Source organism: Mixophyes fleayi, chromosome 1 (genome assembly GCF_038048845.1).
Source record: "Mixophyes fleayi isolate aMixFle1 chromosome 1, aMixFle1.hap1, whole genome shotgun sequence".
Classification (NCBI taxonomy): Eukaryota; Metazoa; Chordata; class Amphibia; order Anura; family Limnodynastidae; genus Mixophyes; species Mixophyes fleayi.
Genome location: NC_134402.1, coordinates 124,567,121 through 124,594,113, shown reverse-complemented (window position 1 = coordinate 124,594,113; position 26,993 = coordinate 124,567,121). Strand labels below are relative to the sequence as shown.

Here is a 26,993-nt window from a genome sequence, read left to right as displayed (position 1 = left end):
AGAATGGAATTTTAGCTCTGTTTTGTAGTGTCCAGTTTATACTTTTTCTAACCTGTATATTTCATAGAATTTACCATCCTTTATCATGGAGGGAGTATTGGTGTTGTGATTTTGCATTTTCTGCATTGACCAAAAAATGTGTCATGCCAGAATTCAGTTGCTAAGAAGAGTATGCATTGTAAAGCAAAAACTAGAACACAAAATGCTATTGAGTTGCTTTTAATGTGTCATTAGTATTTAAATCACAGGTCTTCATCAGACAGATTCATGTTTGCTTTGTTTAAACTAGCCCTAGTTACAACTACTTATGTCCATTTTCTCCAGGTGTCTTTCCTGAACCATTTTTATCCAAAGTAATAGTGCCTGCACCAACATCATCTTTACCACTTAAACAAATCCCCAAAGAATTTATTGTGAAATATAGACGTGGTGAGCTGAATCCAGTTTCTGCTTTACATCAATTTGCACAAATGCAGCGTATGGAACTTGAGCTGAAAGAGACTGTAACTACAGGTAAGGTTGAGTACGCAGTGTGATCAATCTTCATTTGTTGGCAATTAAAAATCTTTGTTTATTGATAGGTCTATATTTTTCTGTAGGTTAAACTGTTAATTAATAGTTTAATCCTTATAATATTTGAAACATATGTTGGCGCATTTGTGAAACCTTGTAATTAACTTGCTTTGTCACTCATAGTAAATGTATTTGTGATTCCTATGTTACATATCTAAAAAAAATAATGGGAGATGGTAGTGCTTTCTATTCCAACACTGATGGAAAATAAAACTACACCGTATTTTAGAGCTACTAATAGCTCCTCTTTTCTGTTTATCAAACCCCCCTTCCGGAAGATATGGCAGAAAGGTATGAAAGCAAGAGTTGGGCCTGTGCTGATGACACCATTCATGTGATCAAGTGGATGGGGCAAGAAATTTGATGACACACTGTCTTCACACCCTTAAGTATTAAATGTTTTCTGAGGTGCATACAGGTTGAAGATGTGATTTGCATTACCATACATTATCCCCGGCCTCCTTGCAGGCTGGTACATACCCATGCAGGAAAATTGTATGTGTATTTGGTAGACCAGCGTGCTTTTTCCTGAATCGCAAGTATCCGGGGCATTCAATGAGATGAGGCAATATTGTGAATTACATTCATTAATATATATTTAAATGTTTTCCATAGTTTATTAGCAAACACATAGAGAGAGAAGTTGTTTCAATATTGTGGTGCATTTCATAGAAAAAACAAATTTCTCTAAAGTACATAACCTTTATTAAATAAATGTATGAACTTGTTACTGCTAGGTATTTCCTAGAAGCCAGAAAGATAAAATCAAAACTATAGGGATTAAAGAAAAAAAGAAACATGAAATAAAATGTTGTATTGCACTATTGCCTAACCATTCATGTGTATATGAATGTTGAAAAGATACATTCTTATAATAAAGAGGATAATAAAAACAAAGCCTTATTATTATTATTATTATTATTATTTATTTTATTATAGTAAAGAAATTATTATTCCATACATATTATTTTGAAGGTCTCTAATTGTATAAAACAACAGTTCAGAAACTACAGTATATTAATGACAAAGGGCAAACCCAGCCCTGCTAAGGAAATAATTGCTGATATTTCCATTTTCTTAGAGTGATTAAGGTTAATTTAATAGCCAATTAAGCTACTAGTATATTTTTGAAATGTGGGAGGAAACCCGAGCACCCGAAGGAAACCCAAGCATGCAGGGGAGAACATGCAAAACTCCACACAGATAAGGCCATGGTTGGGAATCAAATTCATGATCCCAGTATTGTGAGACAGAAGTGCTAAGCACTACGCCACTGTGCTGCCCACCATGTTTGGCACCTATCCCAGATCTAGAGTTTAGGGTGTTGCCGTATGGCTGGATTTTAACTTTGCGAGCATCTGGAGATACATCAGTGGTATAGTAATGGGCAGGGGCAGCTTGGCAATAGACCTTACCAGGACCACGTCATGGGATCACCTGGGGGCTGCATTAAGGCTGCCTCAACCACAGTATTTGTTTTTTTATGCATTCATTAATTTTTTACACAGTGGGGGTGGTTTGTTGTTGGGTAGCTCGATCACCATAGCATGGGCCATCCGGACTAATTATAACACGCTGGACCCATCGTAATGTGGATAACAAGATAACATAACATTTGGTTGGTCTTCATTTTAGGACTCTGTATATACAGTATTGCTCGATTGTAATAGATTTACGCTAGTGACGTTCTGCTTTACGAGAGTTTTTATAGAGTTCAGAACTCTGATGTGTTTCATGGCGGCCCTGTTAAGGTCTCAAGGGGGAATGTGGTACTGTACCTGGATGTCCTTCTGATAAAGGAAAGATCGCCTGGTCTTCTCTTGAATCATCAAAGGATAAAACCGTACAGACAGTGCCGTAACTAGACATTTTAGTGCCCTGGGCGAGACATGGCACCGGCGCCCCCCATCTAAGTGGGAGTGGCATTTGACAAATGGGCGTGGCCAACCTAATGTGTGGGTGTGGCTAGCACTTTAGTGAAAGTAAAAGAGAGAGAATAATGTCTGAGGTATAAGGTCATTGTAAAGTCCTTGAGAGGCCAACAGAAAAACATGAGGAAATATAATTACTTGACAAAATAAATGCTACATGTTTTGATATACTGTATTGTAGATATTAATCCACAGTCATATCTTAACCAGGAATCTACAGGGCAGTAATGACTTTAACTACCAGGATATGTTGTTATCTGGACTTTATTGTGGAAAATGACACAGTAATTCACAATTATGTCCAACCAAAAGAAACCGGATCTCTTACTCTAGGTAATCTTATTGTGTTAAAAATTAAATTTATTAGGTGAGGAATATTAATAAAAGGCCCATTTCCTTTAAAGAAGCTTATATACTAATAGTTCAGGGTACACTGATCCAATTGTTAGTGGGGGGGAGAGAGAGAGAGAGAGATCTCTTTCTCTCTTTAACTTACAACAGCTTGGTGCTTCTGCCCTGAAGTTACGCAGTGGAACGCATGTGTGTTGTAAGTTAATGTTAATCTCTCTCTCTGTCTTCAGCCCTTAAGCAGAATTTAAGGGCTGAAGGTATTGAGGCAGGTAGCGGACGGCTGCTGCGCCCCTTTGGCCTTGCGCCCTGGGTGACGGCACTGCCCGCACCACCCTCGTTACGGCTGTGAGTACAGATGCTGGATTAACATTGTTGGGGGATAAATTATTAAAAATCCAGCCTCGTGCTGAGCCAACGCATTGTTTTTATGGGTCGCCTATTCAACACCAGATTTCAGAGGATATTTCTAGTAGAAGAGAAGATCCTTGAAATCTGGTGAAATTGATTTTGAGGTGCATTAAGGGATCTGAAGCTAAACCCGTCAATCCCTTTGGTGACTGAAGTAGAATATCAGCAGACATCTCCATATGGAATAGGATTGTGGTGACCACATATGCAAATCTATTGGAGTGGTGAGCAGCGACTAAGAACCTCCTAATGCAGGAAACCTCTTGGTTCCAGGAGGACTTCAAGCTCTCCTTGAATGTTTCTGAACTATGAGCAGTATTCCGCTCACTGATTCAAGCATAATCTCTTTTAAAGGGAAAACCTATTTGCATACAGTCAGGCAACGCTACAGCTGTAGTGTACATAAACCACCAAGGAAGAACCAAGAGCTTCTTAATGATGACGGAAACCACCAGGATTATGAGCTGGGCGGAACATCATGTCCCAGCCATCAAAGCAGTGTTTTTTCGAGGAGTTGAAGATTGGGAGGCCAATTTCCTGAGCCGACATGCCAGCCATCCAAGGGGGTAGTTAGCCAGTTCAGTGCAGAATTGGGTCCAGCCGTAAATAGATATAAAGGCATCACGACTGAGTCACAGGGTAGACAAATATTGTGTAAGGACCAGGGATGCAAAAACATTCTTGGTGGACACCATGATGGTCCAATGGAACTTTCAACTGATTTGTCTTTTTTCCCCTATAACAATGCTACTGCGGGTTCTAGAAAGGTTCGAGATAAGGCGTTCTTGTAATCTTGGTAGCCCCAAAATAGCCGTGAAGCTCTTCATATGCACATTTTAAGCATGGTGGAAGATCGACCGGGACATCTTCCACTATGGAAAGATCTTTTAAGCCAAGGCACATTTTACCAAGAAAATTTAGCATGACTGGCTGTAATAAGGTGGCTGCTTGGGCCATAATACTGAGAGCAAACAGTCTGTCATTGGATTCGGGAGATAATCTAGACCATGATTAAAACCAGAAAGTCAATCTCTTTGAAAAAGTACCATAGGTTGTGGAAGGCTTACATTTCATAATGTGAAAAGAAAGTAGTACATACTTCATCTTTTAATTTGGCGTGGCTTTGGTCATTCTTACAAGTTGGTTTTGAGGGTGGTCTGAGACTGTCTTCCTTAAAGGTCCAGTTTTTCAATCGGTCAGTCTTCTTTGTGAAGAAGTTAGCTAAAATTCCCTGCAATTCAGACTTTTCTTCAGGGTGTTCTACATATCCAGCCACCTTATGTTCTACCTATTATTGCTCCTTGAGATCTTAATTTGGTTTCTTCAACGTTGCAGAAAACCGTTGAGATCCAGTTCCTTACTTAGAAAGTTGTTTTCCTTTTGGCCATTGTGTCCATAAGAAGGATATCAGAATTGGCTGCCTTATTGTGCAGTTTGCCTTTCCTTTTTTTTTTCATAATGACAAAGCTGTACTATGCACGAAACCATCTTTCCAGCCCAAGGTGGTTTCTACATTTCACCTAAAGCAGGAGATTATTATTCCTACTTTTTGACAAGAGTTTATTCTCAGAAAGCGAAGAGTTCCTGTAATTGTTAGATGTGTTCAGAGCCTTGAGGATATATGCCATCTAAACCTTTGTCCAGGTGGATTCAGGCTTATGTTTTTGCAGTAAAACCAGTTTATGAAAACGTCACAGCTCATTCTACAAGATCGGAAAGTGTTACTTGGGTGGCGCGGCATGGGACCTCGACCGAGCAGTTATTGGGCAGCAACTCGGTCATCCAACCATACTTTAACTGAATTTTACACATTCATTGTTTTTGATTTTAAACAGGCAAGCTCTGGGAAAAAAAAAGGTATTTGACTAGGCATTAGTTGAGAGTACCCTCCCTAGGGGTACTGTTGGAACTTGCCAAAATTAGGACTCTTCCCCCACTATAGATGTTAAATCCATTTATCTGATTCCATCAAGTGGCAATTGCAACTGCTTTGTTTGTGCACTGTTTTAATGTTGAAGTAGGGTTTTTGCGTTAGATGGCTGTTTTAATTGTTATGAGCTTTTTAATGGGCTTTGTTAGATTATAAATAAAAAACCTGGGTGTCTGTTCGTACAGAGGTTATAGAAGGGGGAGGCGTTCAAGCTGACAATTTTCAATATTTAAAACTAAGTGTCTATTCATGCATACTTCATACTCCTATACCCCAAAGCAGCAGTGTCCCCTAGGTGGAATCAAAGAAATGTATTAATGTAAGTGCAAAAGTCCTATTTTTATACTGTGGAATGCCCCCTTTTATTATGTTCACAGATTCTGCAAAGCCCATGAGGATTTGGATATCTTTTAAGAGGAAGCAGTAGGCTTGCTAATGAGTCTTAATTTGGTAAGCACAAAGTGGATTATGTGCTGATTTGTTCAAAAGGATGGATTTGTCGCAAAGAAACAGTGGTTGTTAAGACTAAATAATTGATTTCTTGACGATTTATTGAACATTGAATTGTTTCAAATCTTAGTTTTAGAACAATAACAAAAATTAACACAATTGGGCAGCACTGGGGCTAAGTGGTTAGCACTTCTGCCTCACTGTACTGGGGTCATGAGTTCAATTCCCGACCATGGCCTTATCTGTGTGGAGTTTGTATGTTTTCCCCGTGTTTGCGTGGGTTTCCTCCGGGTGCTCTGGTTTCCTCCCACACTCCAAAAAACATACTAGTAGGTTAATTGGCTGCTATCAAAATTGACCCTAGTCTTTCTCTCTCTCTCTATCTGTCTGTGTGTGTATGTTAGGGAATTTAGACTGTAAGCTCCAATGGGGCAGGGACTGATGTGAATGAATTCTCTGTGCAGCGCTGCGGAATCAGTGGCGCTATTTAAATAAATGATGATGAATTGAAAAAGTTTATAATAAACTAGAGTAAAGTAGTGGAACTCTGCTCTTTTTAGCTGATAAAACGCAATGGAGCTGCTGATGTTTAAATAAAAAAAATTCTATGACTGAAGTAATAAGCCAGGCACTTTTCTACCCATTGAAATAGGAGCGAAAAGAACCTCCCAGAGGCACAATTCCCAATCTAAGTTTTAACATCCATTAAGACTTTTATGCATCTTTGTATGATATTCATGGATGTCTGCCAAGTGATAAGGAAGTAATGCTGAACATCCAACAGCATTTGGCCTCTTGTGGCCTCCCTAGACTGAATTCAGCAGCCATACACAAAATGAATCTGAATATTGCAGAAGAGGAACTTAAGGAAGTGGGTTTTTTTTTTTTAACTGTTCCTTAAGTTCCTCTTTTCAATAAAAAAACGTTCCCATGAATTCTAACACCCAATTCGTACAGATCAATTCACTCCTTATACAAATTCTAAATCCTAATAAGGACCCTTTTGACTGCTCTAATTATAGACCACTTTCATTCTTCAACACACACTTTAAACTGTTTGCTAAAGTGCTAACTAATAGACTCAACCTTCTCCTGCCTGGTACAATTTAACAAGATCATGTAGGATTTATCCCATTGTGACACTCCTCTAATGACATTCGAACTATGAATCTTGCTCATCACATAAACAAGAATTGCCCCGTGTTATGCTAGCTTTGGATTCAGACAAGGCATTTGATAAGATTTTGTCCTTTCATGCGACAGAGATTTAGGGCATATGGTCCTAAAGGAGAATTCACAAGCACTATATTTACCCTTGACCTTTGGTTGTCTGTTGGATTAAGTTCAGATTTGTTCAAGTTGGAAAATTGCACTAGGGATGCCCTTTATGCCCATTAAATTTTGCAATGTGCATCACATTTCTATTGGCCTTAATCAGATTACCTCTGAAATAGTGGGGGTATGAGTAGCAACCCATTAGTAATCATTTTATTCATTTGCTGATAATGTACTGTACTACTAACAACCACCATGTTCCATGAACTTAAGGGAGGCTCTCGGGGTACAAAATAAGCAACTCTGTAAAATGGAGGCTTTCTCTAGCCATACAAAAAAAATTAATTCATCTGGTCACCACCCGCTATTCAATTATAAAGGGCTATCACTTACTTTAAACCAATGTTAATCCATAAATTAAAAATATCCAGCATGATCTAGCAACTTGGGATTCACTATGCACCTTGTGCTTTGGTAGAATAAATGCCATTGCAATAAATATATTGCCCTGCCATATCTGATCGACTTTACCCGTTATACTCCCTGTCCAAACGCTTAATTTTTTGCAATCCTAATATAATATGTTTCGTATAGATGGGCAAGAAACCTAGACAGAGGAGATCAATTTCTGTTGAAACCTGTGCTCTCATGGAGACCGGTGCTTACCCATATTTTGTAAATACTACCAAGATGTTCAAGTTTGTCCTGGCATATTAATCCTTGGCTTTAAAATAGTTCAATACGGAGTGTTCTTTCCTGGGAGAGGATTACCTGAATTTCCACCCTTGGCTACCAAATATTATAATCTTTTAATTCATATGCCTTGATCCAAAAAGTCAACACAGAATCACTTAAGGGTCTAAGGATTCTATTAGGTACTATTCTACTTCTCATTTATCTGTTATCTGTCAATTTACCTGTTGAAACAGCATATCATGGATGCCATTGTCATTTAGTTCCTTAATAGATTATGCTAGGGACAATTAAATAATCGCCACATGTGGTGTTATTTTATGTTGGTGCAGCATTTGGTTACATTTTCAGTGATAGGTGTACTTTAAATCTGATTCCAGTACTTGCTGATAATAACTTTTTCAAACTGTTCTTGGCCACCTGTTTCTAGAAGGTAGCAACCTATGACTCTGCAGTTTGCATACATTAAAGGAGAACTCCATGGAGTTCTCTCCTAATAAAGGAGTCCTGTAGAAGTCTCTCTCTTGGTATTTTAGCATATTATGATCACTAATGAAACTGCTTCAGGTGTCTCTATTTTCACCAGGTGCTAATTAAATTGAAACTAAACTTAATGGTAACAAGAAAAGCACAAGGAGGTGCCCACTTTTTAACTTTGCGATGTTCCATATAGCAATAGCAGCTATAATTATGTGCTAAGTGTATTACAATGTTCAACAGGAGACTAAGTAAGTACATTTAGAAAGTGAATGTTTAAAGTTCAATCTTTATTTAGTTACTTAGACCCAGTGCAGGATAGTTTTGATGCTTGTTGTATTGCTTCAGTGGTAACATGGCCATTAATGTTTTCTTTATTTTTGTGTCTTTAGGAAATGTTTTCGGTGCATATTTTGCTTTTTGTGCCATCGTTGATGGAATTGAATACAAAACTGGAATGGGACAGAACAAAAAAGAAGCAAAAGCAAATGCATCGAAATTGGCACTGGATGAACTTCTTCAATATGAGGAATCTGAATCACAAGGTAAGAATTGTCTGTCACTACTTTTATTACCTATTTACTTTTAATTATCTAATATAAAGTACACAGTGTTTTGGATTTATTAATTTTTTTAAAAAGGGGTACATCACTGCTCCTTTATGTTATGAATAACATGAACCACTGTGACCTTCCTGGAGCTAGTTGGCACTGGATGTTTCCCTCTCCTCACCCTGGCAGTGCATGGATGGGTTTATAGAACTTGTCCTCCACCATGGAGTGTAGTGTGTATTCACATTCCTTATTCCACAATCTGAAGTAAATCCAGTACATGAATCGGTGGTCTGTATGATAAAATATTTTGTGACCAAGGTAAATTTGTATGCACACTAAGGGTACAGAGAGGCAGGTTACAAATATGAGGATCTAGATGATCTAGGAGGGCTCTACTCCAAGATGTTTAGATTCATTTGGGGAAATCGAGTTTTCATCTAATAGTGAAGAAAGGGAGATCAAGCAAGATACCAGATCCTTTAATCTAGAAGTAATAGACGTGCTACTTAAACACATTAACAAGACAGTGGCCTTAACAAGGCAATGGGGTTATCAAACATCCCAGCACAGGTTTCATTACAATATTCATTTTTTGAGGAACAGCAGCAGAAGTGCAGAGTCTCTGTGGCACACACATGGTTTAAGATTTGACCAATAATGAATGGAAACCATTGGATAGACCTCAATCCAATCCAAAAATACTTGATCGTATGTACACTTTCCAGGATAGCCAAGCTGCAAAGAGGGATTCAGTGCCTAAGGTTGATGCTGATGTAGCTAATAGTTCAGCTAGGGCTACTGTTTCAATGAAGGTTGAGGGCCAATTGAAAGATCAAATGATAGGAAGTGGACACATTTTTTTAAGAAACATCATGCTTCCTCAGGAACTGCATTTAAGACTGAAGGTGCAATAGCCTCAGTTTCTAGAGAACTTAAAATTTGGACTAAGACTCTGCGTAAGGACGTCTAAGATATAGAAGTAATAAATATTGTTTTCTCAGAAATATTGGCATCATGTAGAAAGGAGTTAATTTTGTCTGTGTGGCATTTTTAATTGCACTTTCCGCCAGAAGTGTGGCTTTGACAGTGATAGCTAGAACACCCCTTTCTCGTTTCGTTGACTGATACGCAGTACAAGAATTGTCTGGCAACTCTTTCCTTTAAATGTACTTAACTTTTTTGCGATTAGATCAACTATGGTTCAGAAAATCACAGGAGGTAAATCCCATCCCACACGATCTTAGAATGTCTTTTTCTGCATCTTCCTACAGGCAGCATTTTAAGGAAGTGCTTAAAGTTATCATCCCTGCTGATAGTATCCTAGACAGTGTGTGGGGGGTGGGGGATAATTTTTCTCAATAGTCCTTTTGCCTCTCCATGGGTAAAGAATGAAGGCGACTGAAAAATTTGCAATGACTTAGAGTTGGAACAACCTTCTGTGAGTCTAGTGGATAGCAGGATCTGAAATTATGCAGAGATTTGGAAACTCAACACTCTAGATTGCTGAATATCATCATCATCACCTTTTATTTATATATCGACACTGATTCCCCAGCGCTGTACAGAGAACTCATTCACATCAGTCCCTGCCCCATTGGGGCTTACAGTCTAAATTCCCTAAGACACACACACACACACAGGATAGCAGCCAGTTAACCTACTAGTATGTTTTTCGGAGTGTGGGAGGAAACCGGAGCACCCAGAAAAAACCCACGCAAGCACAGGGAGAACATACAAACTCCACACAGATAAGGCCATGGTCGGGAATTGAACTCATGACCCCAGTGCTGTGAGGCAGAAATTATAACCACTTAGCCCCAATGCTACCCACAATATGAATATGGGATTTTATTGACATGGGATACAAAATGGAATTTTAAGTACCCAGAAGCAATATTTTCATAAGCCTAACTTATGAAGCATTGTTTAGCCATTTACAGATAATGATGGAAAAGCAGGTCACCACAAGTTTTTACTCCAAACTCTTTATAGTACAGACGTTCCTGAGATTTTCAAACTGTTCTCAACCTAAACAGACTCTGTGATGAAACAACAATTCCATGAGGAATCCGTAAACTCCCCTTCATCCACAGACTTACAGGATGCCTTTCTCGGGTGGCAGCGCAGCATCATAGTTTCCTCAGGCTTTTCATTCTGGGGTACCATTTTCATTTTAATAGTGGTACCTATGGCAGCCCTCAGAAAGCAAGGAATTGCACGCTGGCACTAGCTAGAATGATATTCTGGTGACTGGGAGATCAAAGTACATCACCCAAGCCAGGTCCATCAAGGTAATATCTTTCCTACTGTAACATGGTTGGATCATAAATACAAAAAAAAAGTCAGTGTGATTTCCTAACGGCTGCAATTCTTGGGAGCACAGATAGATACAAGAAGAGACAATGTGTTGCTGTCAGTTGGGGGACTGTTCAAAATTCAATGTCTGGCACAAGCACCAGTCTTCGAAAAGGGTCAGTTTTTGACTTTTATGAATGTTCTCCTTCACCATCAACAACCTTCCATGACAAGGTAGCATATGAGAAATCTTCATTTGGATCTCCTGAATCGGTGGGACCAAAGTCCAAAGAGTGTCAGGGTCACCAAAAATATCAAAAAGTCACTCCACTGGTGGCAAATCCAAATACTGGAAGTTCCAGGAGATGCCATATTCAGAACCAGAACAGACAGGGCTAACAACAGATTGTTGCTACAGAGGCCCTGGATGCTTCTAATACAGAATTTGCGCAGGGCACATGCCTTCAGTGCAAATGGAGGATACATTCAAACATTGGAAATGAGAGCAGTGTGGCACGTGATTAAACGCTTTCAGCCTCTTTTTTTTATATCGCAAGCACACAAGCATCTTTTCCAACAGCTGCACAGGATTTGCGTTCATAAGCCGCCAAGAAGGCACAAGGAGCAGGTCCATGATGCAAGAATTAGTAATATACCTTTTAACAGGCAGTGATTACAGAGTGGCGGATTATTTGAGTCGTTATCAGATGCACTCAGGAGAATGGGCATGGCATGAAGAAGTGTTTCAACTATTGGTCGACAAGTTTGGACCTTCCCAAATAGATTTGATAGCAACATGACAGAACGCCAAGTTAGATTGATCCTATTCCTGTTGCAGAAACTCCAGAGCAGAAGGAGTATATGCTCTGAGGAGCCCTTGGAACTTTCATCTGCGGTAACTATGTGGTCCCTTCATATTGTCTTGGTGCACTCACTTTTCAGAAGATTAGGAGAGAAACAGTAGAGGTAATAGCAGTCCTTTCATTTTGGCCGCGCCGGCCATGGTTTGCAATAGCATGGGGAAAAAAGAGCATTGCTCTACCACTGTGATCAGATCTTCTGTGTCAGGGACCGTTTTAAAACCCAAAGCTGGATGGCTTCTCATTGATGAGGTCAATGGAGGAGAGGTGGTTGTTCAAGTACAAAGCAAACCGCTTTTGTCCTTCCAGGAGTAAGACAAGATTGTGCTGGAATCCTAAAGGCCATGGTGACCTTTTGGACAAGCCGGGCTCAGGCATCAGTGGATGATCTCTGCAGAGCAGCGGTTTGGTTTTACACTACATTGTAAGGGATGCCATGGAGTCCACAGAGGAAATAGAACACTTATGTTTACCGTTAATTTTGTTTCCTTGAAGACTCCACGGCAGTACCGATTTTCTGAACTGTGTTGTCTTTTATATTGTTCAGGGGAAGCTTGGGAAGTTACTCAGACACCTGTGGGGAAAAAGGAGTCACACTATATATACTCTTAGATGCGTTTTTCTTTTACTGACTCTCCTCAACTGACTAAGGAGTTAAGGGGCTGCCATGGAACCTTAAAGGAAACAAGATTAACCATAAACATAAGTTTCCTATTTCACATTTTGACAGCATAAAGTGTATGTGCTGTTACTGGACATCGCCCTTTTTCACAGGTGCGTCAATATTTTTATCTATAAAAATTCAACTTCGGCTGTTTTATTTGCATACAATATGAAAATATTTAGCTAGTGAATATTTGAAATAATTGCAGCACTTATTCAGTGTATTGTCATATTTTTTTTCACATTGTATAATGGATAATGTAGAAAGTGGTTTTGTTTTTAATATTACACACAAGCAGTCATACCATATCTAAACAAGAATAATATATTATGCGCACGCTACCAGTGTATATTCATCTTTGTTGAAATACCGCTCTTAGAAATCTTTCAGCATTTCTCATTTAATAGCTTTACATTGAATGGATGCAGTAGAGGAGTTGGTCAAGGTGATTTCATAAATAGACTGTGCTCTCTCATCTTGCATATGTCTGGACCAATGCTTTCCATGATTGTGAGAGTATCTCTTGGATCTAAACACAACTTTTTTGCAAGATTAATATAAAACTAAAAAGCTTTTTTTTAGCCCTCATTTTTCTTTTGTAAATTCCTTTTTGCTGTCATCTGAGTGGTCCCTCTCCGCATAAAGTGTGTCTCAGCGCTTGTATTGTAGAAAAATTGCAAATGGCTTAAGGTATTAGTGTACATGTGTAGGATTTTATGTTCTATCACAGTTAAGTAGGGTGGAGCCCAGCTCATCTTGGAAACCCAAGTTGAGCTTTTGCCATGTCTCAGTACAGACCTTTTGATTTCGAGGTAAGAGGAGGTTGTAAATGTTATGTATTTTTTGCGCTGTTGGTCTACCCCTATAATTTTATTAATGTTTAGAGACAAACTCCACATGCTCACATTAGTATAAAACAGTTCATTATTACAATTAATATACTTTTACTAAACCACTATTAATATAGACCCAATGAGCTTTTTGTCATTTGTGTATACAGTCCTTTATTATTGTTCTTGTTTGTGTAATTGTAGTTCAACCTTCAGTAAGTAAAAACATGTGTCTTACTGGAGGACCCCCCTTGTTACCTGTGGAACCAAAAGTCTCGACAGAACCTTCAAGTCGTTCAAGAACACGAGTTGGTAAGTTTTTTTTTTTTATTTTAATTTTTTTTTTTTTTTGTTGCTAAGCCAGATGCAATGATTGTAAAAGTATTAAACCCATAGCGATATTGTTTACTAATTTATACCAAATTAACGTGTGGAGCTACACAGCCTAACAAGGATGTAAAACTTTTTTTTTATCGCTTCCAGATCACAATTTAGATTCGCCTACAATTATTATGTGTGACTTTAGTACAGCTAAAATACCAATAAAAAACATAGACATGTTTGTGAAAGAGAGACATTGTTGCAATTCTTAATTTTCACCCCCACTAGCAGTAATAGAGTTGAATGATGTCCATTTCTTAACTCTGTAATAACTTATGAGTGGACATAACCTATAATAAATATTCCTATTTTGTTAGGAGAGTGAATGTGCGATTTCCTACTATCTTTTGTTTTACTTAATTGTGTGATCAAATAAGATCTGTTTCTCCAAAAAATAGAATCCATGGCCAAATGGTAGGAGAAAACTAGTAGCGTCTTAAACGGGCTGTACTAAATTGTGTGTATGAAGTGTCTGATACATATCTAACGGTCCACACCCAGTGTGTAACAGTGTCAACATTTTTGAGTATTTGTGCCAGCAGCACCCCACACTAGGGTCTTATGGAAAGGGAAACTGTCTCTGGAGACGGCACCATGGTTGGACTGGACTCACAAGGGCAGGTGCAGGTGCCATAATAGTAACACCTCCCCCAGAAAAAGACTTTTGCTGAGGAAAGCATAACGTAGGCTGGTCAACTCTGTTGTGCTATACCCCCCTTCTAGGCTGCTTCTCTGAAAGTGGGAAATATTTTTCCATTCAGTATTCATTAAGACTGTGGTCTGAGTGTGTGCTGTCCTTTAACTGTACTCTCATCTATTTTATGTTATTGTGTACGTACTCTATTTAGCCACTCCGTTGGGCACTGTTCTCTCTTGTTTTCTGCTATTGAGTACTGACTTTTCTTTACACTCTGTTCCGTCACGGAACTTTTGGTTGTTAATTTCACATTGATTACTGACCCAGATTGTGTTCTTCAGTCTCTCTCTGTCTCGTCTCAGGCCACAGGAGGAAAGAGTCCTTTTCTCTCCGTTAATGCTCCTAAACCAGAAGGCCAGAGATTCTGGTCCTTTCATTTGTTAGGGAAAGGGAGAGGAATGTCTGTGAGGGGTCAGTGCTTAGCCCCATGGGACAGCCACTAAAGGGGTAAGCTGGCTTGCCTGGGCAGGCCAATTGTTTCAAAGTCCACTGAAAAACAGTCCACATGACAGGATCCTTTCCCATCCAGAAAGATCCGTGGTGGGCTCGTCTTGTTCTTTCAGGACCAGTTGGTCAGGTGTTCTTAGGACTTGGGGGTTGTAATCATGATGAAACCAGGTTACATCTTGGGGCCTCCACAAGTGGTTCTACTCCACACCCCATCTAACAGACAGATCCAGGACATTCAGTCCCTATTGTCATCTGTAGTGAATGCCCTAGTTCTGAAAGAGCAGGAGGCTTTGGGTTATTACTCAGACCTATTCCTTATACAAAAACTGGGCTTGACTTTGTGGCCCATCCTGAACCCAGAAGTCTTTAACCTTGCATATGGGGGTTTGCAAATTTAGAATGGAGTCTGTCCAATTGCCATGGAGTGCGGTAACTTTCTTCTTTCATTGAGATAATAGCTTATCCCCTTATCCTGATCTGGTAGGGATATCACAGCCTTCTCACGTTTGAAGTGGATTAATCCCGTTATCAGTTCAGAGCACTACCCTTTGGTCTTGACACAGCACCAGGGTATTTACATGTTACAAAGCTTACCTGTCCACACTCCTGTGCTGCAGATTTCCTCTGCCTCTGTGTAGAGGTCAGCACTTCCTGTTTCAGGCAGTCGCAGAATCATGATTGGGGCGGCATATTCAAATCTGCAGAATATATAAAGCTCTCTCTGACAACAGTGTCAGAGCAATAGGTTTCCACATGGGTCTGACTCCCTGTTATGCTGCAGAAGCTGCGCTTTCCTGTGCGTCTCCCTTGAATTCCTTCTCAGCCTATTAACTCCTTTTCTACAAGTTCTTGCTTGTTACTATCTCGGATCCTGATTTTTGTACTGCACTACTGACTGTGTACCAGTCCTCGGCTTGCTGACCTGCTTTTGGTTTTCCCCTTCTCCATCTCTGCTGTGTTGTGTAGTGGCTTTTCAGAGGGCTGCCAACTGCGGGTTCACGGCTGCTAAGCTCATCTCGGCTTGCGGCAGTTCTTGGTGAAGAACGGAATCAATTAGCCTCTGTTTGGCCAGCGCTAAACCAGGCTAACATATGTATCCATCATCTCAGGGCGCCCTTCCTGATAACCTTGTTACATTATGAAAGTCATGTCGGCTCTCTTGAGGTCAAAAGGGGCGATTGTCTTACCATACCTGGATGACCTTTTGATAATGGTGAGCTCTGCCCCTTTTCTATTGACCCATTTGTGCTTGATATGGCTGGGTGTTAAACTATCAAAAGTCCAGTCTTCTCCCATCTCGTCACATGATGTTTCTCTTACACCAGCTGTCAGTCTTCTTACGGAGGAGATGATTCTGGCCATACAGAAACAAATGAAAACTGTTATCTCTCAGACAGCTCTCAATCCTCAATTGCATGAAGCTAATGAGGAGAATGGCATCTTGTTTCAAAGCGGTGCTGTTTGCTTGTTCTCCACTCTCAACTTTCCAGAATGAGGTTCTAGCCAAGTAGTTAAGGTCCAATCCTCAATTAGCAGCACGGTTTTACAAACTATTGCCACAGACTTATCAGTCCTTTCTGTGCTGGGTGAAGACAAAAAATCTCAGCAAAAGCCATTCCTTCTCCATCTTTGACTGCACTATTCTGACCACAGATGGCAAATGGTGACTCAGGAACTTCAGTTACAGGGACTGTGGTCCCAAGAGGAGGAGGCGAAACTTACTATAAACATTCTCAAACATAGTGCAGCTCTAAATGCTCTGCGGCAGGCTCAGTGCTTACTAAGAGATACCTATTCAAATCCAGTGCCATGGCTCTGGTGTAAATAAACCACCAAGGGGAGACCTGGAATCCTCTGGCTATGAAGGAGACTAGCCAAGAATATGCGATGGATGGCTCTTTATGTCCCAGGGGGGATAATTGGGAGACCAACTTGAGTCTGCATGCCATTTATCCTGGAGAATGGTCCCTTCATGCGGAGGTTTTCAACTAGATTGTGGAAAAGTTGTGTCTGTTGGAGGTCAACATGAGGACCTCTCAGCTGAACCACAAAGTAGCTTGGTACTGCTCAAGAACCATGGATCTAGGCATTCCTTATGGAATCCATTGGCGGTCCGGTGACTTTACCGACTGGTGTACCTTTCTTCCCTTACTTCCTCGTGGCTGAGAGGTTGTCCCACTTATTCTGGTGATACAGGTCTGACTGAGAAGATCATTTAAGCATGGTGGCAGAACCACCCAGGGCGTACCCTGTTAAGATAAGCACTTCTGTCATGGCCTATTCTGGCTGTTGAGGCAATTAATGTTTGAGTTAAGGTGCTGAGAAGGTCATAGTCTGTTGTGAGATAAAGGGAGTTAAAATTCATTTCATTTGACTTGTTCTTACAGGATGGCCAAGACATTGCATTGCAATTAGCCTTTAAAAATGCCATTGTTGGCACTATTTCCAAGGTTCAGATCTTTCTTCACTGGATTCTTTAAATCCAATTGCCTTATGTTCCTCCAGTCGTTCTGTGGGACTTGAGCTTGATCCTGTTTTGTGGTTCAGAAGCTGTCATTCGAGCCTCTTGAATCTGTTGATCTAAATTTCCTAACCTGGGAGGTACCTTTTATTTTTCTTAATGACCGATCTGTTCTGCTCCCCAGGCCTACTTTCAAGTCCAAAATGGGGTCCACATTTAATCTAAACCAAGATTTTATCCCTGCTCTGGGTCATGATCTAGTATCTAGAAGTGAAGACTCTCCATCTGATGGATGTGGCTAGAGCCGTGATGATTTATGTAAACAAATATTCATTCCTGTTTAGAGCATATAGCTTCCTTGTATCTTTATGATGTGCATAAGAGAGGGTGGCTGGCAATGATACATTTGCAAGATGGGTTTAAGCTACAATCTTAGAAGGAACTCTGGTTCCAGATGATATTATAGCCCACTCTACTGGATCGGTGAGCACCTTCTGGGCGGCACAGAATGGACCCTTGGTTGAACAGTTGTCGGGTAGCATCCTGGTCCTCTGTCCATACTTTTACTAAAGGTTCAATGTCTTTGTTTCCAAAGACTCCAGCTGTAGCTGAAAAGTTTTGTGCAGCGCTGTGTTTGAGCGAACTCATCCTAGGGGCAGCTTTGGATTGTCCCCATGGTTAAACAGTGTACCCCAAATAGGAATGTGAGCAATGAGGATTTCTCTGAATCAATTTTGGGGACACTGCATTCCCACCCCTTTTGATCTTCGCTCTGTTTTATGTTGTTTTATTTTACTCCTGTTTTATGGACTTTGTTAGTTAAACAACAGTGGAGGGGCATAGAGGGGAAGGAGTAAGTCCAGACAAGTTTTAGTGTAGAAAAGTATCTTACTCCTTACAGAGCACCGTCTATACCCATAGTTAAGCAGTGTCCTCTAAATGGATTCAGAGAAATAGAGTTTACATTGAGTACAAAATCCTCTTTTCTTAAATACAGGTATGTCTAATTGCAAAAGGCGTTTTAAAACATTCACAATTGCGAAATATGGAGGTCCATATATGGGTACTATGACACCCTATGTAGCAGGATAAGTAAAAAACATATATACATCTAATTTGTGAGAGGACCCTGAAACATATATGGTTTGATTTGTAAAAGTTGACATAACATGACATCTGTTAAGATTGTTGATGTTGTGGTGAATCTTTTTATCTGCCTCACTGCAAGCTACTGTCCTTTGTATTACAGTGACAGCACCCACGTTCCACTAGAAAAGCTTGGATACATTTCTAAAAAGTTTTTATCTAATGGGTACCTGTACATTAGATTATTTTTAGATTAGATCCCTTATATGGTTTTACTGTATAACCTTGTGTGCTAATATTTCAAAAAACATTAACATCAACATCAGGATTGTGATTAAAGGGAAAATGCACATTTCAGTGATTTTTTTTTTTTTTTTTTTTTTTTTTATTGTCTAGGCAGATTTGTTTATTGTTGGTTGCTCTTGGATATGACAACATATATGTGTAGATCAGTGATGGGCAGGTGTCCCTAGACCAACATGCGTCCCTTTACCTGCAGCCCCCAGTTCCTTCCTGCTTGTCAGATTTGTTTGTTATAGCTTTTAACACTAGTTTTTAATGCTCACTCATATGTTATTACAGATATGTGTCTCTTTCTTTGATTGAAGATTCAGGAAGCCTTTCACTGATGTAGATACAAATTTATCGAAATGTCTAAGGGCAGCAAAATTAGACAACTATGCCGGGAATATAATATTCTCTGAAGGTGGACTTCTTTTTTTAAGCGACTCCCCCTATTTCTGCTGTTTTTCCCTATACAATCAAAATAAAATAAATGTATTTATATACCTGGAGAATAGAAAAGCACAGCCCTCCCCCTCCAAGAAAAGTTTATAATTCCCTTACACAGGTTTCTAATATTTGGCTTGTTACTCAATTAATAATATTCCTCTGGTCACTTAGGGATTTCATTGAATAATTGTTCCATTATCATTCTTATTTGTTTTTACCTGTCCTTTTTATCTTTAATATTTTCTCAAAACCTTTTAATCCACTATGTTGTTTTTCAGATAAACGCTCTTTTGTTCATGAACAGATATGTTGCATAATAAAGGAGAAGATTATTGAACTGCTGTCTAAATATTCAGAGTATGACAGTTGCTGCAGTTCTCTAGCTACATTTGTGATGGAAAAGGGTAAGAACAGTCAGAATCAAATAAGTGATTTAAAACATTTAGGATTGGTTTATCTTCACGAGACTACCTTTTTTTCTCTCCACTGTACTCCTGTTTGTTTTAAAATACTGTACTTATTTTACATGATTCATTCAGAAAAAAATCATTAGGTTATACCTGTAAATGTAATATACTAACCAGGTCATAAAAATAGTCAGTTTGTTCAAGATCATCTGTATTTTATTCATTATCTGTTCCATCTTGTTTCCGCTTGAACAGTATTGAAACTGCAGACAACTTTTATCAATGTTAACAACTGAAAATGTGCTGTACGTTTTAGATGATCTTGACAGTGTAAAGGAAAATCAACTATTTTTCAAACTGATTTATTCATTTTTAGATGGCCAACATTGGGAAGTGGTTGCAATAGGTACAGGAGAGTGTAACTTTGGACAGAGCTCTCAGAATGATGGGCGAATTCTTCATGACTCTCATGCTATAGTTTCTGCAAGACGGTCTTTACTAAGGTATTATTTACTTATTTATTTTAACTCAAAATTTTATTATATAAACAAATGACAAAAGAAAAGCTTGTATGAATCATTCAAAATACAAGTATCAACCAATGTCACTTTCCATAGTAAAAGTATATATTGCAGTAAAACATGCTAGTAATGAGCAAAGGGTGGATGGGTGAGGCTATGGATATTGAGGGGTGTAGGGGAGGGGGAAGGGTATGGTCGTCCAATGAAGGGGGGTAAAAGAAGCCTGAGTTCCCACAGAAGGGGATGTTGTTAAATCTGTATTATGGTGTTTGAAGAAGCAATAGGCCCGATGTTGTATGGGGGGGTTATTCGGAAGAAGTAAAAGTGCGGGACCCTAGAAATAGAGCCAGATTTGATGGAATTTATCTTCTTTGTCTTGTAGTAACAAAGTATTTTTTTCCATGTTGGCGATAAACCAGGCATAAGATCCTGGAGAAGGGACGCAGGGGTGCTCCGCCCGCTTCCATGATTTAGCTATCGGACATCTAGCAGCTGCCAGAACATGTGAAGCTAATTTTGCTGAGTGAGCATCAACGTCCTGTATAGGGTAGCAGAGTAGGAAGGACCACAGATTCTTCCTAATAGGGCATTGGAGAAGGGAGGAGAGGAGACCCGCAACCCTATCCCAGAAGGAGGAAATGACCGGACATGACCACCAGATATGTGCTAGCGTGCCTCGATGACCACAGTTTCTCCAGCAGTCAGGAGAAGCACACTGATACATCTTTGCGAGCCTATCGGGTATAAGATACCACCTATAGTAAACTTTGTATGCGTTTTTTTAAATTAATGTAGATATAGAACTAGAGGCCACATTCATTCTGATGGTCTCCCAACAGTCCTTCTCCGAGGGGGGTGCAGGTCTGTCTTCCATTCCCTCTCATGTGCATTCCCAGAAGGCAACATATTCTCCAGTAGGAGGTTATACAAGGAAGAAATCATACTCCTCCGCAAGGGGGAAGAGAGGCAGAGAGATTCAAATGGAGAGGCGAGGGGGGCGAGCTGTCCGACAGGAGAAAATGCCGAACCTGCAGATATTGGTAGAAAGGCGGATGAAAGTCAGGAACTCTAGAGCAGAGAACTTCATAGGGCATGGGCCTTCCTTGCTCAAGTAGGTTTCCTGCAAATTGAAAACCTGCTATGGTCCATCTCCGAGAAAACGATTGGGACATACCCAGAGGGAAGGCGGGTATTGCCACATGGTTGTGCTAGAAAGAGGGCTGACAGAGGCAGAAAGATGGCGCTTACAGGTCTCCCTGGTCCGAGCAGCAAATTCCAAGGTTGGAAAACATTTAATCAGTGCCCTCGTGGTATCAGGATGTATTCCCCAGAGGCCGGATAGGCCGTTTCTAAGTCTGCCCACGTGTGAGACACAGGAGGCGCAAATGAGGAAACCATTGAGCTAATCTGGGCCGCCCAGTAATGAGCCTTGAGGTCAGGGAAGCCCCTGACTCCACGGCTCGTGGGTTTTTTGAGTAGCGCCAGTCAGCCGAGTGGCCAAGAGCTTATTCGCCTTATCGCCCTTTTCATAAAAATGCTGATTCAGCCATTTCAGCTTGTTGGCCGCTCGTTTGGAAACCAACAGGTTGAGCTCCCCTCTTACGGAGACTATCTGTTTAAATACAGCAGGATCTACCCTCTTTGTCGCTATGTGTATCTAGGAGATCAAAAGCAAAGTTACGGGAGAAAATAATTGCCACCACGCGTCTCTTCTGTGTAGAGTCACAGGCACGGTAGGTGAGAGGGAATCGTGTGGACCTGAGGTCCAGGTGAAAGTGTTTAATAAAATGGGTTTCCTGAAGGAATATTAGGTCACCTTTAAGGGCCTGTAGGGAGGTATAAAGTTTGCCCCATTTTTAGGGAGAGTTGAGACCTTTGACGTTAAAAGATATCAGGCGAGGGGTCATGAGAAAGTCTGGGGGGAAGAGTCAGGAAAGGGAAATATGAATAGTAAAATGAGATTCTGACTTGCTGAAGGAGTGGGTGAACAAGACGACCAAGAATGGGAAAACATGGTAGGAATGTTAGGAGGGTCGGGGGGGCAGAGGTCAGGTGTGGCGCTAGACACCAGTCCAAAGTGCTGGTGGGACAGATGGAGCGGTTCCCGGGGACCAACTGAGAGCAAGAAAGCTCTCTGAGGAGGTGACTGACAGTTACCAACCAGAGAAACGTCAAGTAGAGAGCGGACAGGGAGGGGGGAGGTGATTATCAACTTCCAAGTTGACCCGTAAGGGGGTGATGGGTTTGGGCATAACTGTAGCATAGAAACACACAGTAAAAACATATGCAATAATAGCAGTACATTATCCAGACAGAAGTGGCAGAGATAGCAGGCAAATTTCACATATGTAAGTAGGTACAAGTATAAACATTAAAAAATAAACAGGCCTGATGGGAAAAGGAGAGGGACATTCCAAGAGGAGTTTATGTAGACAATATGATATGGCACTGGAGAGGCATCGAATGTGAAGACCAACCTGCAATAAGAGAGGGGAGAGACAGAAAGTAGGAGGAGAGAGCAAAAACAAAGTAGAAACACCACCTGACCTAGTGCATGTAAACATTACAATGAAAGTAAAACAACATTTGTACGTCATGAAGAACTAGTAACCGGAGACCTTCAACTTCTTGGGCAGCATCCAGTAGGGGTAGCCAGTAAGCAAGCAGAGACCACTATTATTAGCCCTGTCCCGGATGCACCAACTTTGAATGAGGAGCTCTTGAAGGCAGTTAGAGAGTTAGATTATGAAGAAGTCTTGCGAGGCGTGGACGGTCTCTGAACCGTAGACCATTCGCTTTGTGGTGCTAGTATACTGAGTGCCTGCAGTAGATGGTTGAGAAGAGTCTGAACCTCTGGGAGTGTGCGAGTGGAGACCTGACGATCCTGATGCCAGAGGAAGAGACGGAAGGGGAAGCCCCACCGATATCACACATTATGATCTCTCAAAACTTGTGTTACTGGGGCCAACTCCCGATGTCTGTTTTCTGTCCCCACGTAGGATCATCTCCTTGGCAGTATAGAAATGAAGATGTAGAATGACGTCCCTAGGCTGGTTTTGGTCAGTCGACCTGGGATTCAGGGCACTATAGGCTCTGTCCAATAGTAAGTGTTCCTCGGGGGCCAGTTGGGAGAAAACCTTCTTAAGATATTGGTCCAGGTGTGCAGATTCAACAGTTTCCGGAATGCCCTTTAGGCGTAGATTATTCCGCCTAGCCCGGTTATCCATATCTTCCTGATGCTCCTGGACAAATGTCAGATAACTGCGAAGGTGTACAATATCCTCCTTCATTCGTGTCTGGGAGGACACCACCGTCTCTAGTCTCCGTTCAACTTGATCGGTGCGGTCGCCGATTGAGGTCATCTCCGCACGTAGCGAGTGGAGGGCAGTTTGCACCTCTGAGTGAACAGAAGACTTAAGCTATTTCATTTCTTTAATTAGCGTTAGAAAGTCCCGTCTGGTTATCAGGGATGCGTCGTCCTTGTTTGAGTCAGAATCAGCAGAAGTGTGTGAAGAATCTCTCCTTGCGCGGTGCGGGGTTGAGGTCGGTTGTTTCGAGAAATATTGAGGAAGTCCTTTGGGATGAGATTTCTTACTCTCCTTAGGCATGTTGGAAAGATAGAGATTTAAGCAGGAATCGTTGAAGGTGCGGTATACCCAAGCAGGATATTAGAGTAAAATACAAAGAACGGGTCCACGTAGATGGGAGGACTCGTATGAATCTGGAATTGAAAAGCGGTGTAGAAGAGATTCCCTCCCCTGTCAGCATGATTATTAAATCATTGAACATACCAGGAGATCCGGGTTGGGGTGAATCAAGGTTACTTCTGCCCTGGAGTCCGGTAGCAGGTAAAATACGGAATGAGTGGGTTATTAACCCGAAGTAGCCTTTATTAGGAAGGACTGAGAGCCTGGACCTGATATCAGTGTGGGCCTTGTATGCTTAGGAACACAGATATAGTAGTGTAAGCAACTGACCACTAGAGGGCAGCAGGCCGTGTGGAGCCTGTGAATGCTGAACAGTGCAGCACAGACAGCCAATATGCAGCAGAGGGTCCTCAGTGTCAGGAATAGTCCAGGGACCAGCTGCTCCAGGGAGAGGCCGCAAGATTCTCAGGCCAGACAGATAAGTGATGTGGGTTTGGCAGTACGAGTCCCGGGGGAGAATCCGGTGTGGAAATGACAGGTTCCTACCGGGACCCGTGGGCACAGTAATGTGAGATGAACTTAGAGGGGATGTGGGGGCAAAGCCCTCTTCTGATCTGCTGCGGTAGTTGTAACGTATGCAGGAGGGGTATAGGAGGGACGTCGGGACTAAGAGTCATGCAACCCACGGTTTCCATCGAAGATGGGATCCCCTCAGTTGCTCGACAGTCCTCTTCAGTAGCGCCGCCGGAAGTTCATCGGGTGCCCGCAGTTCTTGTCAGAGGACCCGCTGCCTATGTGTGCAGATGTCCACAGGTGCTGGAGGAAGTAGTCAAGGTCCGTGTCGGGAACAAACCTGATGGTGGAAAGGAGTCCACGATTGACACGGGCCAGCCGTATGGGTCAGCTGGGTGGGAAAGGGCGCGGTGATATTATCGGCCTGTATTCGCGCGGTCCGGAGTTCCGCAGCCGTGGAGAACTTCCAGTCCGTGGCTGCCCCCCACAGAAATGCAGAGAACGCTTTTGATCGACAATATTGCCCTATGGGCAGGAAAATTAGATGGATTGAGCCAGAACCCCAATATTGTGCATCCTCTCAGAATGGCTGCCAGACCACGCCCCCCCAAGGTATTATTTTTTAATGTTCATTAATTTAACATTTCACTGTCGGATGTTTACGTTTTTTTGTCAGTTAAATAGTACCCTTCTTTTGGCATTCTGAAAGACTTGTCTTATTGGGGAAAGTGGGCAAGTAACTTTTGTAAGTTCTTTTGTGTTCTAAGCCATATTGTGTTTTCATTTTTCTGTAAATGTTAATATACATAACTAGCTCAATCCATATTCTGGAGCTTTGTGTTTCTCCTTAGTTTCAGGGCTCTCTGCAACTGTTTGTCTATTGGGGACCTAGTTAGTCCTCAGACCCTATCCAAGTTGTTTTTTGACAGTTGTCCTGTATTACCACTTATGGGAGGGCATTCCCATGAGTAATGTCATATGCTCCACTCATCCTCTTTCTGTTTGTATTTATTGCATGCCCAAGGTAGTGTATCTGGTATATACGCCAGCAATGTGTTGCAGTATTATGAGTGATCTGGTACAGTTGAAAACGTTATAATTGTCTGCTGTCATCTAATTGCAGACCAAGCAGGATCTTTGCATTGTCCTACTGGTTTTTTTATACTAACAGTCTTTCTTGCTGTACTCTTCTTTTTTTTTTTTTCTTTCCCCCAGAGTATATTTGGTCAGTGAAGTTGAGAGTGCTGGTAACTGAACTTGTTGCATAGATGTGAAATACTTTAAATTGAATAACAATATATCATATTACCTTTTTATTAATATCCAGTCTTGTTTTATTACTGTGTGTGTTCTTATTTGTAAAGAGCTGCAGAATATGCTTGCACTATATAAATAGATATTCATAATAATAAGTAAGCAATATTAAAGGCGATTCAATTTTAAAACTTTACTAGTTGAAGACATTATTTTTTTAAAAAAAAGTTTGATGTTTCTTTTAATTAAATAAGAAATGTTAGAAGAAATAGCTTAAAATCAAAAAACAAAATTAGAAGAGAACAAGCAATTTCCAAGATAACCTTGGCAGGCAGTTTTAGATGATGCAAGCAATACCAAGGAGACAGCAATAAAGCAGATACAGGAAAATAGCTGTTTCTGGCATCAAGGCTGTACAGTGATTTTGTAAGGAAACTGTTGGCAGTTGGATGAGAATATCGACACTAAGAAGAAGCTGAACAGTACTGAGAAAATAGACCCGGGAATAACTGACAGCATGTAGTGGGTAATGGTGACTGATTGCTGGTGCAGTATCTCTAAATGCATAATTTCTACTAGAAATAAATTATTTCAATTTAATATGTTTGTACTTTTGTTTAATAAATGTGCTTGGCGTAAGTATTGACTAAAATGTTTTGTCTCTTAGGTATTTTTACAGGCAGCTTCTACTTTTCTATAGCGGAAATACTGGTATGATGAAAAAATCTATTTTCTGCAGAGAGCCTGCAACATCTTTCCTTGCTCTCAAACAGAATTTGAATCTCTATCTGTATATGAATCAGCTTCCAAAAGGTGCTGCCCAGATAAATTCACAACTGTAAGTATCGTTACCTATACGATGTTCTGTAGCACATTACAGTACTGTAAATCTATTTCCTTCAGGTCCACAAGGTAGTACATAAGAGGTTCTCCATTCCACTTAGAGGACTGAGAGCACTCGGATGTCTATGTAAATTATATTTTTTATTTTAATTTTATATATAGGAATGTAAGAAAAAAAGGCATCCAAGAAATGTGAAATATATCTTTATAAAAAGGCAACACATATATCCTGCTGCAAATGAGGGGAATGTATATACATCTTTTCATTACCATACTTATGTCAGAACTATTCTGAGTTGGAAGGTATATGCATGTTTTATATTGAACAGTTTTCTGAGTCAAGTGCAGACTGTGCAGTTAAAATAGTGGTGCATCAGTGTAAAATGTTGTAATTAAAAAAAATACAGTAAAAGTTCATTTCACATTACTTTAACAAATAAAGTATTTAAAATGGATTTAATGGAGTAGGATTATTCCTCTGTTTGAAAACTGCTAAAAATAAAATTAGATCTTTAGCACAAAATCTTATTATTTATTTCCATTTTCTTACATATATAAAACAGGCATACAAAACACATTGTCATACTTTTCATCAAGACAAAATCTTAAAGTTGAAACACAAAACTTTTATATGATACGTTTATGAAATAAAAATGTTAAACGTTAACATTGCTCCTCATGTTTGATACACATTGGGGCATGTTCAATTG

General features: G+C 40.5%; 1 protein-coding gene across 1 annotated transcript in view; it reads left to right on the top strand.

Annotated features, from left to right (window-relative positions):
• The window catches only part of ADAD1 (adenosine deaminase domain containing 1), a 59,829-nt gene that overhangs the window by 16,421 nt on the left and 16,415 nt on the right, over positions 1-26,993 (top strand). The window contains exons 3-8 of the mRNA XM_075200217.1: positions 325-513; positions 8,481-8,633; positions 13,496-13,603; positions 19,377-19,502; positions 19,882-20,008; positions 26,108-26,278. Coding sequence (XP_075056318.1) covers positions 325-513; positions 8,481-8,633; positions 13,496-13,603; positions 19,377-19,502; positions 19,882-20,008; positions 26,108-26,278 — 874 coding nt within the window. The remainder of the gene's footprint in view (positions 1-324; positions 514-8,480; positions 8,634-13,495; positions 13,604-19,376; positions 19,503-19,881; positions 20,009-26,107; positions 26,279-26,993) is intronic.